Source organism: Geotrypetes seraphini, chromosome 12, assembly GCF_902459505.1.
Source record: "Geotrypetes seraphini chromosome 12, aGeoSer1.1, whole genome shotgun sequence".
In the NCBI taxonomy this organism is placed as follows: Eukaryota; Metazoa; Chordata; class Amphibia; order Gymnophiona; family Dermophiidae; genus Geotrypetes; species Geotrypetes seraphini.
Window position 1 is genome coordinate 92,586,022 of NC_047095.1, and position 19,591 is coordinate 92,605,612.

General features: G+C 40.0%; 1 protein-coding gene across 4 annotated transcripts in view; it reads left to right on the plus strand.

Annotated features, from left to right (window-relative positions):
• The window catches only part of ANKRD45 (ankyrin repeat domain 45), a 105,426-nt gene that overhangs the window by 36,541 nt on the left and 49,294 nt on the right, over positions 1–19,591 (plus strand). For all 4 annotated transcript variants that reach the window (XR_004536555.1, XM_033915429.1, XM_033915430.1 and 1 more), the window contains exon 3: positions 2,430–2,597. Coding sequence is in view for 3 of the 4 variants with exons in the window: in XM_033915429.1 (XP_033771320.1) it covers positions 2,430–2,597 (168 nt within the window). In the remaining variant the exon portion in view is untranslated. The remainder of the gene's footprint in view (positions 1–2,429; positions 2,598–19,591) is intronic.

A 19,591-nucleotide genomic window follows, 5' to 3' on the forward strand; every position in this document is an offset into this window, starting at 1 on the left:
ATTCTACAAAGTTTCTATTTTGTTACAAAGTTATGTAGTGATACACTTGAGATTTTCTGCATTAACATCCTGTACGGTTTCTAGCTTGTTACAAAACTTCTTTCAAATAGCTTTTGAAGTTTGTTCATGCAGCTATATGTTTTGTGCTCTTTTATTGTCTTATGTAAATATTATGTTATGCTGTAGTTTTTTAGAGTTTTTCTCCTGATGAAATATGGTATTTTGATAGTCCTATTTCCATATTTTTACTACACAGCTTTGTTTTATCCCAGACCTGTCATCTGTGAACATATACACCACAGGTTTGGTTTCATTTTTAGGCATATGTTTTGTTTGTCACATATATATATCTTTGATATATGTGTCATTCGTTATATTTATATGTATTTATTTATTTACTTGATTGGCCTCTGGTATTCATTTACTTGTATGGCTTAGAAAAAAAAAAATTAAAATTTTTTTAATTTCTATATGATGTGTTTTAATATGTTGTATTATGTTTTTATGTTTAGTGACTCCTGATGCAAGCGTTTCTCAGACGCTGAAACACAGTGCTGTGTCGGGTCCACAGCTTCCGCTTGTGTCCTTTTATGAAATAAACAAGTTGGTTTTACATCAGTGATCTTCAGTGGAGTGTTCATTGTCCGTTCCCACTTCCTTTTGTACTGTTTTATACCCGTGGGTTCTCTGTCCTGTTGGACTTTTTGGTGTTTACTTGAATATTCATGCTCTGCAGTGTGCATATATTACTCAGACTTCAGCACTGACTGGACTGGGTTTACAAGTAGCTTCTAAATTCAAGTATTTAGGTATTATATCCAGCCATCTTGTGATTCTTTATACAGGGGTCCTTTTTCTAAGGCGCGCTATCCGATTTAGCACACGCTAAATGCTAACACATCCATAGAATATAATGGGCACATTAGCATTTAGCGCATGCTAAATTGTCTAGTGCACCTTAGTAAAAGGACCCCTGTATAAAGAATCGCAAGATAGCTGGATATAATACCTAAGTACTTGATGTTTCCCATCGGTCCTAGAGTACCCCTTGCCAGTCGGGTTTTCAGCATATCCACAGTGGATATGCATTGTATGCAAATCTCTTTCTTGCATGGATGGTCATTCAGGATATCCTGAAAACCTGACTGTCAAGGGGGTACACTAGGATCAACTTGGGAAACACCGTACTGGATGACCCTGGTTGGAAATGACTGACTAATTCCACCTGTATAGATATCATCTTTGTATGAAACTAAACTAAACCTTAAGCTTATATACCGCATCTTCTCTATAGAGTTAGAGCTCGGCACGGTTTACAAGAGTTTTAGAGAAAGGAAAATATAATAAGAATTAGTGATTATATAGAGAGCAGCTGAATTTACTTTTTTGAGAATAGCCACATTTTCAGATGTTTATGAAATAATTGGAAAGAGCCCAGGTTACGCAGCTAGACAGGAAAATTATTCCAAAGCTCAGTGATTTTAAAGTAAAGAGATTTCCCTAATATTCCAGTATAGATAACGCCTTTTAATGAGGGGAAAGATAATTTAAGCTTTTGGATAGATCTGGTAATATCGGGTCTCGCAGAATTCCAAGATAGAGGAATTAAAGGAGGAAGAGTGCCATGCAAGATCTTAAATGTTAGGCAGGCACATTTCAAGTAAACCCTAGAGATTACTTGGAGCCGACAAAGTTTTAACAAAAGCGGTGAAACATGATCAAATTTGCTTTTTGCAAAGATCAACCTAGCCGCAGTATTCTGGATCTGTTGAAGTCTTTAAAGACTTTTCTTGGTTAGACTTAAATAGACCCAATTACAATAATCCAACCTCGAAAGAATGATAGATTGTACCAGGACAACAAAATGTTGTTGGTGGAAACGGGATCTCACTTTCTTCAGCATATGGAGACTAAAAAAACATTTTTTTACCAGAAAATTAAGATGGTCATTAAATGAAAGTGTTGAGTCTATAATGACACCCAGAGAGAATTCAATCTGCAGTGAAGATCCAGAAGGCAATGAAATGGATGAAAAGCAGGATTGACGGACCTTACATTCAGTTGGCCCAAAACTAGGTATTTGTTTTATGAACTGGACTCATTTGTTAACCTTTGCTGTGTTCCCAAACTTTGTACTGACCTGCATCCTTGGGAGATATTATAAATGGGAGAGATTCCCAAGCATAGTTTTTAAACATTTGTACATTTACTAAGGAAACATTTTATCTATTGATGCTCTTAGTATGGAGCATCATTCATGATGGATTAATGTGTTTGGGAGTACCAAAGCTTCACTATAGTCTCTATTTCTTACAATTACAATGACTAGCAATGTGTTTATGTTTATTGCAAAGCTTTATATATTGCCATTCAGTAAATATCACAGTGCTGTACAAAACCTGTGTCTGCCCTTTCTCTTCAATTTGCAGGGTATGTGCCTCTACATTATGCTGCAGCCTGGGGCCATTTACAAGCAGTGAAAACCTTAGTGGAACTGGGAGCAGATATTCAAGCAGTTAACTTCCTGGGTGAATCAGCACGAGATATAGCACTCCGATATGCCAAACAGGACTGCGTAGAGTTCTTGGACTGGGCAGGTAAAGAAAATTATGGATTTTCTGTAGACAGACTTTCTTTTTTACTAGAAGAATGATTAGCCTCAATTGCTTAAAGATCCCCTCCTAACTTGTGCAAGGCTGAGGGAAATCTAGCATGGACAGGCACTGTGGAAGTTCCTGAACTCCTTTAGATCCTAGTATTACTCTGCTGATGCTCTTGACATTATCACTGTGGTTCTGACTTCTGTGGAAATGCAGAAGCTCTTGATGCTTCTGAGTGGGACATATAAGACTGTCTCTGGGAAAAGGTGAATAAAGTCACCAGAAACGACAAAAAAAAAGAGGTTTAATGAATTCTGTTTGGGCAAACAATTTGCGATTCGACAGTCCAAACCCCATTCTTGTATGTGAAAAAATAAAAGTTACAGAAGTTGAAACAATTAACTTTTCCAGACTGCTTCCAGACTCATGACCTAAAAAATTAGCTATTCCCAATATTTTGGATCTGCTACTTTAATTACCTGCAGCATATTCTGCTACTGTAATAATTATGTGTGTGTTGAAGAAAATGACCCTCCAAAAATTAAATTATTGTATTGTTTGTTATATTTACCATATGTTTCACTCCATAAGATGTACTTTTTTTCCCCCAGAAAAAGTGGGTGGAAATAAGGGTGCATCTTATGAAGCGAATATACCACACGCACACACACATACCCGGGCGGTACCTTTAAATTGTGGAGGTCGGTGGAAAGCTGCCTGCTGATTGTCGAGGCCCATGGCACACAAGCAAGCTAATGCCTAGGCCCACGACACTTCCTAATTGTGCCGGTCGCTGGTGCTTTGCTGAACGGCTGCCTGCTGATTACCGGCATGACGGAGCCAGGGGCGCACAAGTGTGCTGCTGCGTGGGTGCGCGCCACTTCTGAATGGCTGCCTCAGTTCTTGCTTGCTCCTCACGAGAACTGAGGCAGCCATTCAGAAGTGGCATGCGCCCATGCAGCAGCACATTTGTGCGCCACTGGCCCCGACATGCCGGTAATCAGCAGGCAGCTGTCCAGCGAAGCACCAGTGACTGGAATAATTAGGAAGTGTCATGGGCCCAGGCCTTAGTACGCTTGTGCGCTGCGGGCCCCAACAATCAGCAGGCAGCCGGCCACCAATCTCCACATTTTAAAGGTACTGCCGGGGGGCTGGGATGGAATTTAAAGGTGATGGGGGTATGTAAAATTGATGATTGATTGGTGGGGGGCTGAGACGGAATTTAAAGGTGTCGGGTATATATTAGTATACAATTTGGTTTAGATTGGGGTTTTTTCTTGTTTTCCTTCTCTAAATCTGGGGTGCTTCTTATGGTGAAATACGTCTTATGGAGTGAAAAATACGGTATATGCATGCTAAATGTGTGCATATTTCAGATCTTTTTAGACATTTTTGAGGATTCGTTCATCTGTCTGTTTATCCATCCATCAGTATACATAACTTTGTTTCTATGGTCCGTAAGGAAACAGAATGCTGCAGACAGTGAGTTGCAGACTATGATGGCAAGGAGAGAGAACTGGCAGTAGTATCCACCCCTGCCTATTAAACATTAGTGGCAAGTTTGCACTTAATATTGATTTGTGCCTCACCTACCCAAGAAGTGAGCTGCTGGCAAGTAGAGAGCCAATCCTACCTGTTGAAGTGCAGATAACAGTGGAGAGAGCAGCACAGCAGGCAAGGAGCCCAAACTTTTTGTCGTACAAAAAAGGAGATAGAAATGGGGTGGGGAGGAGGTACTAAATTGGAGTAAGGAGTGCCTGAATTCCTCTAAGCATTGAAAGGTATTTCTAGTGCAATAGGTGTGTCATTCTGGACAGTAGGGTTTCTCCCCATGCTCATGAGCCAGGCAGAAGGAATCCATTAACACCTCTTCCTTCACTAGAGGGCTCTGCTGCCCCCTTTAGTTTTTCCTTCTGCACGCGAGCTGGAAGATCTTTCTGACCTGGTCTGTATATTTCTTTATTTTTTGGTCTTTTTCGCAGTATTTTGGGCAGCTTTTGGTTCTTAGCGCTCCCCAGATTGGGGATCAAGCTCTGCCTGAGTGGAGGAGAAGCAGACTGAGGTCTGCAGCTGACAGGCCAATCCTACTACTACTACTAATCATTTCTGTAGCACTACAAGACATACACAGAGCTGAACATCAAAACACAGAAGAGACAGACCCTGCTCAAAAAGTTTATAATCTAGACAAACTGGACAAGATTATAATCAAGACAAACTGAATCAAGATTATAATCAAGACAAACTGGACAAGAAGGTGCATCAATACACAGTGCTCAAGTGGGGGAATTATAGAGGGAATGATAAGATAGATATTGGGGAGTCTGTGGTGCAATGGTTAGAGCTACAGCCTCAGCACCCTGAGATTGTGGGTTCAAATCCCATGCTGCTCCTTGTGACCCTAGGCAAGTCACTTAATTCCCATTGCAGCATTCGACCTGGTAGACCACGACATTCTACTACAAATTCTGGGCACAATAGGTATCTCAGATAAAGTATACTACTCATGGTTTGAAGGCTTCCTGAAATCCAGAACATACAGAGTAAAATCAGACACAGAAAACTCAGAGCCTTGGTCCAACCCAAGGATCACTGCTATCCCCCATCCTCTTCAATCTCTATACAGCCTCACTCGGTGCATACCTGGACAAACTAGGCCTAATCTCTTATAGCTATGCAGATGACATTACCATTCTCATACCTTTTGATCAACCTAAGCCCTCTATGACAGACACATTACATCGAACACTAGAAACAGTAGCAACCTGGATGAAATATCACAAACTGAAACTGTACCCAGACAAAACAAAATTCATCCTCCTCGAAAACAACAAAGTTCCAACTATAACCAATATAGAAATAAATTCAATCAACTACCCCATTCAAACCACCCCAAAACTACTAGGAATGACTATAGACAGATGCTGCACCGTGCAACTACAAATAAATAAAACAATACAGAACTCATTCGCAGTTATGAGAAACCTAAGACAAGTCCGAAAATTCTTCAAAAGAATACAATTCCAGCTCATAGTACAATACCTAATCCTAGGTCTGCTAGCCTATTGCAACATCCTCTATATCCTCTGCCCTGCAACAATGATAAAACAATTACAAACAATTCAAAACACAGCTCTGAGGCTTGTATACTCACTGAGGAAACACGACCACATTACAGAGACATACCTCGACTCACACTGGCTTCCAATTCCAGAAAGAATACTATTTAAATTCTACTGTATACTATTCAAAACTATAAACAGAGACAGCCCAACCTACCTGAACAACTGCCTCATCCAAACTACCTCTACCAGGCATAGTAAAACTCACGCCCCATTCACACATCCTCCAATCAAAGAAGTTAAACGGAAAATACTATATGATGGCCTCCTAGCCACCAAGCAGCAAAACTAGACAAACAAATCTTCAATCTACTGATAACAACCCCAGACTACAAGACGTTCAGAAAAGAAATAAAGACTATACTCTTCAAGAAATCCCTGACAAAATCTTAACACCACAAGTACCTTCCTTCCCCCATTTTCTTCCTGACCCCCAAATCAACCTGACTCTTTTTACCCTCTCTAAAAATAATCCAAGATCTTCTATTGTAATCCATCTATTACTCTTTTGTAATCCGCCTTGAACTGCAAGGTAATGGCGGAATAGAAATCTCTAATGTAATGTAATTGCCCCTGGTACATTAGGTAGAGTGTGAGCCCACTGGAACAGATAGAGAAAAATGCTTTGAGTACCGGAGTGTAAGTGGTATATAAATACTATAAATAAATAAATTGGTATTTAGAAGGTGGGTTAGAATTTGGAATTGAAAGCATCTTCAAAGAAATGGTCTTTGAGTTTGGATTTGAATACTGCTGGAGGCGGAGCTTGACATTTTGAGTTAGGCAGTTTGTTCCAGGTATATGGAGTCTGGAGCTGGATGTAGAGGAGAAGGGTACAGATAAGAGGAGTGCCCAAGGGGGAGTGTGGGGAGAGAAGAGAGATACTGAGGAGCTGTGCAGCGAATACACTTCTAGGTCAGTAAGAAGAGTTTGAACTGGATGCGGAAATGGATAGGGAACCAATGAAGTTACTTGAAGAGAGGGGTAATGTAGGAATATCGACATTGGCGGAATCCCTCTGTGGTACATGTTAGCCAGCCTACAGAAATTTTCATGAAGCTTGGAGTCCAGTCCCCTAGAAGCTTTGTTCACCTACTGGGTTGCAGAGGCATGAGTACAGACTGTCAGGCATCCATAGAGGACACAGCAGAGCTCTTCAGGGTTCTGGCTGCATTTTGTCTCCCCCCTTTCACATGCAAGGGACTGTGGGGGTTTGAGGATCAGTCGGGCCTCGGTCTGACTGGCAGCCTGAAGATTTCAGTGATATCTTGAGGTTACTAAAGAGTTACGACTGTCTGATCACCTTTTTGTGCTCACCAGTCAGAAAGGCCATGATTTCTAGATGGATCCACAAGGCTGTTTCGTCAGCATATTTTGCCTATGAAAAACAGTCTCCATGAAGGCACATTTGACTAGAAGCGTGGCTTCTTCGTTGGCGGAAACTTGGGCGGTTTCACTTGAGGAGATTTGTAGGGCAGCAACCTGGTCCACTCTATATACATTTTCCAAATTATACAGGGTAGATGTAGCAATGAGGGAAGACTCCTTCATTGGGTCCTCAGTATTATGAGCCATTGCAGAAGTCCCACCTTAGATTTTTGGGACTGCTTTTGTACATTACCCAAAAATATACTGGAATGAGAGAGAACAAAATAATCTTACAAAATACCTTTCTCACAAGCTTTAAGAATAAATAATGCTTTGTCAGAGTCAATTGGGAGTGTTGTTCTGCAGCAAAAAACTCTTGGCTTGTTTAATTATCTTGGTTAAAGGGGAAGAGCCTCAGATCCCCGTGCGTTGTAAAGCTTAACAACCGCACTAGATAGGGAATTAGCCTCACTGGCTCATACTTCCCCTCCTGCCTGCATAGAATCACATCTTAAACAGTTTACAATGCTTAAAGAATCAAAAGACTTAACTCGCACGTAATATAACCATGGGACTGGGAAACCTCTGTCCTGATCATTTACATGAGAGACAGTGATTTTGTACCGCGAGTGTGTTCTTTGTCTGACATGAGAATGAGGCTCCTGACTTGAAAAGATATTAGCAAGGTAAGAACCTAATCTCTTTTAATCAATTTTGAATCATATCCCCTCCTTCCTCTTAGGGATGTTCAGCTTTTGCTGAACTCACTCAACTCATTTATAAATTCAGATGCACCCACTTGCTCACTCAAACAGCCCTCCTGCCACAACATTCAAACACTTAACACATCTGACGCTTATACAACCTTCTGAATGAAGATAAAAGAGCAGACCAGATGATCCAGTCTACCATCTATTTTATCACTATTACACTTGGAGGATTAAAAGCCAGGCCTGATATGGCCATGTTTTGCCCTTGAATGAACTGCATTAGAATTCATGTTAGTAAAATTTAAAAAACATAAGGACATCTAAATGAAATCATAAAAACTTTTAAAACTGAAAACAAAATTATACATGTATATTCTAATTCAAACCATAATGTAACTTAAATAAAGCTATACTGACAGTTCACACCTGTAAAAGTATATGGAACGCTCATCTATAAATGAATAAATTAATGTGTACCATATGTAATATGTTAATGAAAAGGTGAATTAAATTAATTTAGGGGGGAATCCATCAAGTGGTGTTAGGGCTTTAAGCCTTGTTAATTGGCCCTTAACACAACCTAAACAGTCATAATGCCGCTATTTTTCTAAAAAAAAAAAAAAATAGCACAGCACTATTTAAATTGCTGCACATTAGTGAGTATTGAGATGCAAAATATGAAAATATATGGTTTCCATATCATTACTATTCAAATAGCCCAATGCGATTTGTGGTGATACACTGCAAGTCATATTAGGGTCTCCAAAGCATGCTAAAATAACCCAAACTTTTTGCTGGGGTATATTACCATCTGGGAGCATTGGGCTGCAAAGCTGCAGCCTGATGCTCCTGGCCTGCAGCTCTGGATCCCATTCCCTGATGTCAGCTCCCCCCCCCCCCCCAAGGCCCAGTCTTCCCTTAGTAGCTACCTGATAGAGAACATTGGTGGAGTGTGGAGGAGATCATCTGGGGTCCATCACTCCTGAATGAAAGGCCCCTGGACCCCTGGACTCCCAAGACTCCCTGGACCACCAATGTTCTCTATCAGGTAGCCACTAAGTGGGGAGGAGACCTTACGTTAGGGGTGTGTTTCAGTCCGTGTGTCGGGCCTGGAGTTCCTACATTGGGTGTGCCTTACAATGCTGCTGGGCCACTGGAATAATGCTTCTTGCAAGATGGCTCGCAAGCAGCCTTATTCCTCTAAGATGGGATTCAGCAATCCTGTGGGGCATCAAAATGCAGTAAAGGGCAAACCTTTACCACACCTTGATGAATTTCCCCCCTTAAAGTCAAAAATATATCCAGATTGTGTTTGAACTGGTATCACCAATTTGGCAGGGAAGTAGGAGAATGGTTTGTAAAAACATTTTATTTAGATCAATCAATAGCGTAAAAAGTGTGCAGAATGTAACAGAAAAACCAAAGACTTACCAATACTTTTTAGACTGGCACAGTGGTGTTGTAGCAAGCAAATCAACCCTACTGTGTAATCTCTGTTTAAGAAAGTGTTATAAAAAGATCAGGAGTTAAATATCTGTGTTTTAAGAAAAAGACATAATTTTATCAAAAATGAAAAACAAGCTATAATATGATCCAGGTTGTAAGACGTTATATCAGTTGTTAAATTGTAAAATCAACACAATAAACATTTATTTGAGACCAAAGACAACATTAGAAAATATTTTTTCATGGATAAGTTTCCAAGTTTACTAAAATTTGATATACCACTTATATATTGTGTAAGCAGTGTACATAATTAAAAAGGCTAAAATATTAAATTACTTGGGATATCACAATGACAAGGACATACAAACATGGTCAAGGGGAGGTGAGAGAAGAAATACAGTAACACAAAAGGAGATGGGGGGGGGAGTTAGTCCTGTCTGGTAGGAAATGCTTATAGCGATATTAACAATCAAAGGCATCCTTAAACAGAAATATTTTCAAGTTTGATTTAAATTTAGAGAGAGAGGAATCTTCACGGAGATGGGATATATAGCGTTGGAGCAGTAACAGAGAAAATTGATTTTCTGGTCATATCATAAACAATGTGACAGGTTGAAGGAATCTCTAGTAAGTTATGGTTGCTGGAATGTAATGATCGTGAGGGAATATATGGTGTAAGATATTTGTTCATTAATCCTGGGATTGTGTCATTTTTGCTTTAAAAGTTAGAAGAATTTTATAAGTCAGTCGATATGATATGGGTAATCAGTGTGCCTTAATTAAGCGAGGGGTACCGTGATCAAAATTTTTTGCTTTTGAAATTTTGTTCTGGATTATTTGGAGTCTTCTGAGTTCTTTTTGGGTAATGCCTTGATAAAGAGCATTGCAGTAATCCAGTTGTGACATGACTAGGGAGTGTAAAATTTTATTTAGAAAAGGGGTTCCAAGGGGATAAAACAGATCTTACGAAGTCTATGAAAGCATTTTTGGGACTATCGTACCAATTTGTTGATGATATGTTAAGTTGTTGAGTGTCACTCCCAGTAACCTGATAGCGGTCACTGTCTCAAGTACTTTAGAATTCAGACAGATAGGGGAAGCGAGACTTTCTGACTTATTGCAAGAGAATAGCATCACTTCTGATTTGGTGATGTTTAAGGACAGCATGTTGTCATTTAGCCAGTTGGTTATTAGATCTAATTTTTCATTGATCTCTAGAATATCTTTTGGATTTTGAGGATTCAGAGGATGAAGCACTTAGATATCATCCAAATAGATATAGGTAGTGAATCTGATTGATTGGTATAGGGTTATTAGGGGTGAATGAAAGATATTGAATAGCAGATCCCTGAGGGACCCCATAATCCTGTGTATAGGGTGGATGCCTGGAATGACCTCCTGGTAGAGATGGTGGGGTCAAAAACAATGACAGATTCAAAAATATTTGGGATAAACATAGAGGATCCCTTAACAAAAAGGTTGGAATCAAAGCAAATTTTAAATTACCTTTGTACTATTTGCTGTCATTTACTATGTTACTCTTAACAGATTAAAGAAAGAACACACTAAAATGTTAAAACTTGTTTCAAAATGTAAAAATTCAATTAAGATAGTTCAGAAAAGTAACTGGCAAGCAAAATCAAATTGAAATTGTAACTAATTGCTGAGAAAAGACCTTTTTACAAAGTACTAACGCGTACTTACTGCAGCAAAAAATGGTGTACCAAAGTGTAGCAATCTTCTCTCATATAGCCAACAAAACCTTTGTGGGAACCTTTTTATTTGTTTTGGGAACAATTTAGGGCAAAAATATATTCCTAACAGATGAGACAAGCCACAAACTCTAACAATAATTATTAGCTAATTAGTCCTACTTGTATGTATTAATGGATTGGTGACAGCAGGTGGATTCCATGTACTGTTATGTTACAGTGAAAATGTCAGTTCTATTGGCTGTTTGGCAACATAATCTATCATTTTCAGTTTTTTATTTGTTTGATTTATATCCCATCCTCCCGAGAGAGCTCAGGATGGGTTACAAGGTAACATACATAATAATTAAACAAACGAGATACAGACTATTAAGTCAATACGGGCTATAGTGGAGCTCATCTAATACAGTTGTTTATTCTAAATTTGAGATACAAAATAAGGATTTATAACCTACAAATAGTTCATCTTACATTAGTGATTCTAGAGATATGTTATCCACTTTGAACTTGTGTTTGGAAGTTGGCAGACCATAAGCATCATTACCAGCTGGATTAGGAGGCAGGTTTGTGAGGTTCTAGCAGACAGTGGAGACGTGGGAATGTATGCAGGCAAGGTCCCAATGGATGTGATGCACTGAGAAGTGTGGCTGAGTTTCTAGTTGAATGAGAACTAAAGCAGTGTTTATTAAAAACTTTATATACCACATAATAGCCAAAAAAGGATCCAGGCGGTTTACAATCCATATTTCAAAATAATTTAGAAAAGAACTCCATTCAAAAAAAAAAAAGAACAAGAAAAACCATTTTTTAAAATACTTAGAAAATTCTCCATTTGTCTCCTCACAGACACCACGAGGTAGACTCTTTCATGTTTTGGTTTTTGGTTTCTGGTTGTATTTGTTCCCAGAATATTGTATATTTTATCCTGTATTTCTATTTCAAAATAAAACTTTATAAAAAAAATACTTAAAATTCTATAACAATCAAATATCAATAATAAAATTTAATCTTATTAATACAAACTAAAAATATTCTTAAAAGAAATAACTACATAGAACAGCTCGTTTCTTCAATTTGAAAAAGCTAATTGAAAATAATGTGCTTTTAGATGTCTTTTAAAGTTTATATACGATTCTTCTTTTCTCAAATCTATAGGCATATTATTCCATAACTGTGGAACTAAATAAAAAAACAGGTGCCAGATGAGTTTGTGAGGTTCCAACAGAGAGTGGAGATGTGGCAGTGAGGTGCCAGGGCCAGCTAAGTGAAAAGGCAAGCAGTGTTTTAGCACATTGAAATAACTCCAAAATTGTATTAAAAGCATTATACCTGGGGAGAGGAGCGCATCAATTTTCTGTTTTGTCAAAGAATTCTATCAGATATTTACAACTCAGTTTAGAAGTTTGTCTTGGATTATCTATCAATATCTCTTAATATGTCTTGTATTTCACTCACTTATTCAATACCTGTCTTCTACTTGTAGTTCCCACCCCTTCATTCAGTACTCACCTATTCCGAGACCAAGACCCTTAATGCCCCTTTTCAATCCTCCTCCTCCCCCCTTCTGATCTACTTCCCCTCCCCCGTCTCCTCTCCACCCTACTTCTCTCCTTGCTGTTCGCAACTCTATGATCAATTTGATATGTAACCACTTGTAATCTCTATCTAACTAATGTGAACCGCCTAGAACTCTTCGGGGTATGGTGGTATACAAAAATAAAGTTATTATTATTATTATTATTTCTACCACTAGTCCTACCAATCCAGTCATTGACTAACTTAAACAACTCTTCCCACCACTCTTACCCCTGGATTCTATGGCACCCAGATTTTTGTGCCCAAGAAGCAGGCACAGTTTAAATAATGAGCCCTTAACTATCAATAACTGGGTGCTAAGAACCAAATATTGATGTTAATTGGCACTCATTAACATTTCTATTATATAAAGCATGATGTCTAACTCTTATTACCATGTAAATCATGGGCATGTCAGGGATAGTCCAAAAAGTTGCACATGTAGTTATAGAGTACAGCCTTAAGGCACCTAACTTGGGCACCAGCATTGACACCAGGTTTTAGCAGGTGTAAGTCTAGCACCTCTGGTTAGGTGCGGGAATTGGCACTAAGCTATTTCTTGTTTTGGTCTTTTCTGAGAATGATTTTGGAGAGAGACTCGCACCGGTACTATCCTTTGAAGGTGGCAATTATGAGGAGCTGAAGCAAATCATGGTGAAACTGAAAGAGGTCTTACAGCAGATTGATAAGCTTCTGTTAAAACTTCTTTATTGACATGTAGAGTAATAGTAGCAAATCACTAGGACCAGTATACTCGTTCATGTTTAAAAGAAATTCAAATATGAAACCATGGACCTGCTACTGGTAATCTGTAGTCTATTACTAAAATTTGGCATTGTACCTGAAGACTGGCTCCAAGGAATATCCAGAACATTGCAGACCAGCGAATGCTATTTTTTTTAAGAAAAAAAATCACTGATTATATGAATAGACATGCATTTATGGGGAAAAGTCAGCATGGATAAGGGAAGAGAATGCCTTGCCTTACTAATCTACTAGAGTCTTTTGTAGGTATGAATGGAGGAGAGCCAGTTGATACAGTATGCATAGTTTTTCAGAAGGCATTTGAGAAGGTTCTTCATAAAAGAGTAGAAAGGAAATTTAAAGCCCAGGTCCATCTGCATGGTGGCACACAGCAATCACACTAGGCTGGCCCTTTTTAAAGTTAGTTAGTACTATGCCTCTTGGTTAGTTCAATTAGTATGAGAAAGAACAGCATCACCAGCCCCTGCTAAATATGCTTTCCATTTGATTAAGTTTATGATGGATATTATGAAATAGAAACACCTGTTAAACCACTCAGACCTTAGGATTTCCTAGGGCAGTTTTCCAATATTTAATTTCTAAATTACATAATAAACAGGCACATGAATAATTTTATCTTCAACATCAGAGAGCAGTCGGGATGATTCTGAAAATAGAACAGTGCTGAAGTGCACAATGCATACTGATCCTCACATTATATGACAATGTCATTTCAAAATCACATCCCATACAAAATTTATTTTTCCACCTAATAACCTGACACATGGAGTTTTCAGCATTTATAATTTATATAATCTTTGTAGCTTAGAAATAACTTGTCTGTACGTGCGCAGCTTTCTATAATGGTTCATGCCCAAGTGGGAGACATGCCTCCACTCCCTCGTGACAAGATGCACGTAGATCCTCTTTGACGCATCTTTCTCAGTAGCAGTCAGGTTTAAATCTTATTCCCATCAGCGAAGCATCTAGCTGGGAATATTGCTCACAAGGACATGATGGGAAGGCCTTGCTGCTCTCCTTCTTTTTTTTCCTTCTCCTGTTTGCTAGTTTCCCAATTATCCTTTCCTTTTGGCAGTGGGATACATGTTTTTCCAGAAGCTCCAAATGTTTCGTCATCTTGGATGTGATTGCTAGCATCTGACAGAGAGCTGTGTCCAGATCGGAGCTGGTGGTGGTCAGAGAGCTTTGGGATGCAATGGAGGGTGGAGGCTGAGAAAGATAAAATAATAAAGGCCCATTATGTGTGCATAAAATTTTTGTTAGCTGAATATTTATGCATAGAACATCTTTCTAGTTCACATGCAGATTTGTGCCTGCACTTTTGTTTTTGTTTGGACGCATGCCCAAAGCTGTTATTTCAATTTATTATTTCTAGTTTGCCTTTGTCCAAAGCGGATTACAAAAAATACATGCATAAAAACCAATAATAATACAAACAGACATACTCACAAAACAGAATCTGTTCTCATGTTAAAACCCAACATTACTAAGTACTATATTTCATATTACAGAAAAGATGTATTTTTAACATTCACTTACATTTGTACAAGTTCGTTAGACACCTTAAGTACACAGGCAGCTTATTCCACTCTGATGGTCCTGCACATGAGAAAACACTATTCCTTATGGACTCATAATGCAAACTTTTCTGAGCAGAAACAACCAAACCTGCCTGTGTAGAAGATCTCAAATATCGGGTAGGTACATAAAACATTAAGCAGTCCTGTAGATACTTTGGTGCCATGTGGTTAAGACTTAAATAAACCATCAATAGTAATTTGTATTTCACTTGGAACTCCATAGTTTTGTTTTTTTTTAAAAATTATTTATTTATTTATAAATTTTCAAATATAACAATCAAGTATAAACTTGTACAGAAAGCAAGATTCAAGAAATATAGAAATTACTTCAAACATAATATATAAAAATCAAGAAATAGGTTCTATCTTAAGTCTCACTCAAGTCCTCATATTAAGATCCAAGATTAAATTAAACAGAATTTAAGCAATCAATTAATGAAGAAAGAAAACAGTTATAGGTAAAACTGTGGAAACTCCTTAGTTAACCAATGCATCATTACAAAATGTCTAGTTTAATCAAGAGGGCCTGGGATAGGCACGTGGGATCTCTCAGAGAGAGAAAGAGATAATGATTACTGCGGATGGGCAGACTAGATGGGCCATTTGGCCTTTATCTGCCATCATGTTTCTATGTTTCTATTTGCTAATTCCACACAATAGACGTATGATGGAATTCTGTGCCACCTGCAAGGCACGCATACACGTTGATGGTATCCCCAGAAGTACACTATTAAAGTAATTCAATCCGGTAAGCTGTACGTACAGCCTGGACAGCTTTCTTGAAATCATATCTGGACAAGTATCCTTAAAGCTTGCTTAACATACACAATTTAAAGTAAGTCTTTTTAATTACATTCTGTACATGTGAACAAAAAGTGAGCTGAGAATCCAACAAAACACCCAAATAGGTTACCGTTTCAACAGTATTCATCTGACTATTAAACACATTGATTGTCAAAGGAGCAGCATTAGCCTGTTCCCTTGACATCAACACGATTTAAGTCTTAGCAACATTCAACATCAATTTATTATCAGTCATCCAATTTTTAATTGCTTCCAATGTTTCATTTAATTTCTGTTTGCCAATATAGTGTCCTCTACCGTTCTGCCTTTTAAAGTTGCAGGCACTTGTTATGGTTGCAGAAAAAAGACAAAATTGGCATTTAAATCTCAAAAATTGGCATAAATACTCAACCAAACCTACATTATCTCAGATATTGTGCATGCATTCACCGAGACCCATATTCAATGCTGCTATGCTAGCTGGAAACAAATCCTGGCTGGCTAAATAGCACATAGCTGACTTTCCCGCAATATTCAGCGGGAGACAGATGGCTATCTCCCATTGAATATCCAGCTTAGCAGATTGGCCGATGACAGGCTATATCATGTGACAAAACCAATCACTGCCAATATTCAGCAGCTCACTGGTTAAGTTTGCTGGCCAGAAAGACCACCTTTTAAGGTGGCTCTATCTTTGGCCAAAAGTTCAATGCCGTTACTGGCATTGAATTTCATGGTTTACAGCGGACCATGGGAGATTGGGGGAGGGGACTGTTTCCTTAAGTGCATTTTGGAGGAATAACTAATTGATTCATTACCATTCATCCTATATAATAAAAGATTGGCGCATGCCATTTTAAAAAAGCGTGATTACTGCGGCCGTGGTGTGTGATCCGTGGCCGTGTTCCATTTTAGAACCTGGCCAATGATCACTCTGGCCACGCCCCTCCTCCCGCCCTCACCAACCCGAAGGAAGCTCAGCAGACCTCCCGCCCTCACCTCACCAAGCTGAACCATACCTCCCGCCCTCGCTCACCGCTGCTGCCGCTGCCGCTGATCCTCCTCTTCGGGGCAGCCTGCAATCGTGGCCGGCTTTGGCAGGCCTCGCGGGCCACTTTCCGGCCTTGGTGGCACGTTCCCTCTGACGCACGGGATCGCATCGGGGGGAGCGTGCTTCCGGGTTGGGGAGCGGCCTGCGAAGTTCGCTGGGGCTGGCCACCACGATCGCGGCCTGCTTTGAAGAGGAGCAGGCCGAGTAAGCAGGGGGATTAATTCAGGGGGCCAGAGGGAGAGGGAAAGGGGGCTGCTTTGGGGGGGAGGTGTGCTGGGGACAGACAGTTTTACTCTGGGGGGAAGGCTTGAGGAATAATTTTGCCTAATCAAGTTTGAATTTGCCTGCCTGAAAGGCAAGTGTCCTATCCAGGAACGTCTTATATCGACAGAATTTTAAATTAGGGTAGGCAAATAAGCGCAAACTACAAGTAGCCGTGGTAGATCTGTGCAACTCAAAATGAGAGGAAAAGTAACATAGTAACATAGTGGATGACGGCAGATAAAGATCTGAATGGTTCATCCAGTCTGCCTAACCTGATTCAATTTAAATTTTTTTATTTTTTCTTCTTAGCTATTTCTGGGCAAGAATCCAAAGCTCTACCCAGTACTGTGCTTGGGATCCAACTGCCAAAATCTCCATCAAAACCTACTCCAGCCAATCTACATCCTCCCAGCCATTGAAGCCCTCTCCAGCCCATCCTCCCCCAAACAGCCATATACAGACCGTGCAAGTCTGCCCAGTACTGGCCTTAGTTCAATATTTAATATTATTTTCTTATTCTAGATCCTTTGTGTTCATCCCACGCTTCTTTGAACTCCGTCACCATTTTTTTCACCACCACCTCTCTCGGGAGCGCATTCCAGGCATCCACCACCCTCCCACCATCCACCACCTCTCCGTAAAGTAGAATTTCCTAACATTGCTCTTGAATTTACCACCCTTCAACCTCAAATTATGTTCTCTGGAAAAGATTTTGTTCTACGTTAATACACTTCAAGTATTTGAACGTCTGAATCATATCCCCCCTGTCCCTCCTTTCCTCTAGGGTATACATATTCAGGGCTTCCAGTCTCTCCTCATACGTCTTCTGGCGCAAGCCTCCTATCATTTTCATCACCCTCCTCTGGACCGCTTCAAGTCTTCTTACGTCCTTCGCCAGATATGGTCTCCAAAACTGAACACAATACTCCAAGTGGGGCCTCACCAATGACCTGTACAGGAGCATCAACACCTTCTTCCTTCTACTGGCTACACCTCTCTTTATACAGCCCGGCATCCTTCTGGCATTAACCACCACCTTGTCACACGGTTTTTTTGCCTTTAGATCATCGGGCACTGTCACCCCAAGTTCCCTCTCCCCATCCGTGCAAATCAGCTTCTCACCTCCCAGCATATACGGTTCCTTCCAATTTATTAATTCCCAAATGCATTACACTTCCCCCTCCCCATTCGCAGTTTCGGCAATCGCGATTTCACATATCTGCGATTTTTTGGGAAGGGGGAAAAAAGAAAACCCCCCATAGTTTAGCCTTCCCCCCGGCATCCCGGGCTCACCTGGTGGTCTAGCAGGCTTTCGCGGCAGGAGCGATCTTCCTATGCTCCTGCCCCGTGTAGATCGCCAATAGGAAATTGCTGCCTTGAGCTCCCACCGTAGTCTGGCTCTGCCCCTATCCCCCGCGAATCTGGAGGGAGAAGTGTACTCTACATTTCTTTGCATTGAATTTTAGTTACCATTCCTCTAACTTTTGCTGATCCTTTTTCATATTTTCCACTCCCTCTTTGGTGTCTACTCTGTTACAAATCTTGGTATCATCTGCAAAAAGGCACACTTTTCCTTCTAACCCTTCAGCAATGTCACTCACAAACATGTTGAACAGGATCAGCCCCAGCACCGAACCCTGAGGGACTCCACTACACACCTCTCCTTCCTCCAAGCAACTTCCATTAACCACCACCCTCTGGTGTCTGTCCGATAACCAGTTTCTAACCCAGTTCACCACTTTGGGTCCTAACTTCAGCCCATCAAGTTTGTTCAACAGCCTCCTATGAGGAACCGTATCAAAGGCTTTGCTGAAATCTAAGTAAATTATATCTAGCATATGTCCTCGATCCAGCTCTCCGGTCACCCAATCAAAAAATTCAATCAGGTTCGTTTGGCACGATTTATCTTTTGTAAAGCCATGTTGCCTCGAATCCTGTAACCTATTAGATTCAAGGAAGTACACTATCCTTTCTTTCAGCAACACTTCCATTATTTTTCCAACAACCGAAGTGAGGCTCACCAGCCTGTAGTTTCCCGCTTCATCCCTGTGACCACTTTTGTGAATAGGGACCACATCCGCTCTCCTCCAATCCCCGAGAACCACTCCCGTCAGATCCTCTCTGAGCTCCCTCAGTATCTTGGGATGGATCCCGTCTAGTCCCATCGCTTTGTCCACCTTCAGTTTTTTAAGTTGCTCATAAACACTCTCCTCTGCGAACGGCGCAGAATCTACTCCATTTTCTTGTGTAACTTTGCCAGACAATCTTGGTCCTTCTCCAGGATTTTCTTCTGTGAACACAGAACAGAAGTATTTGTTTAGCACATTTGCTTTTTCCTCATCACTCTCCACATATTGGTTCCCAGCATCTTTTAGTTTAGCAATTCTGTTTTTCATCTTCCTCCTTTCACTAATATATCTGAAAAAATTTTTGTCTCCTCTTTTACATTTTTAGCCTTTTGTTCTTCCGCCTGTGCTTTCACCAGACATATCTCTCTCTTGGCTTCTTTCATTTTCACCCTGTAGTCCTTTCTGTACTCCTCTTCTTGGTTTTTTTTATATTTCACGAACACCAACTCTTTCGCTTTTATTTTCTCCACCACTAGTTTGGAGACA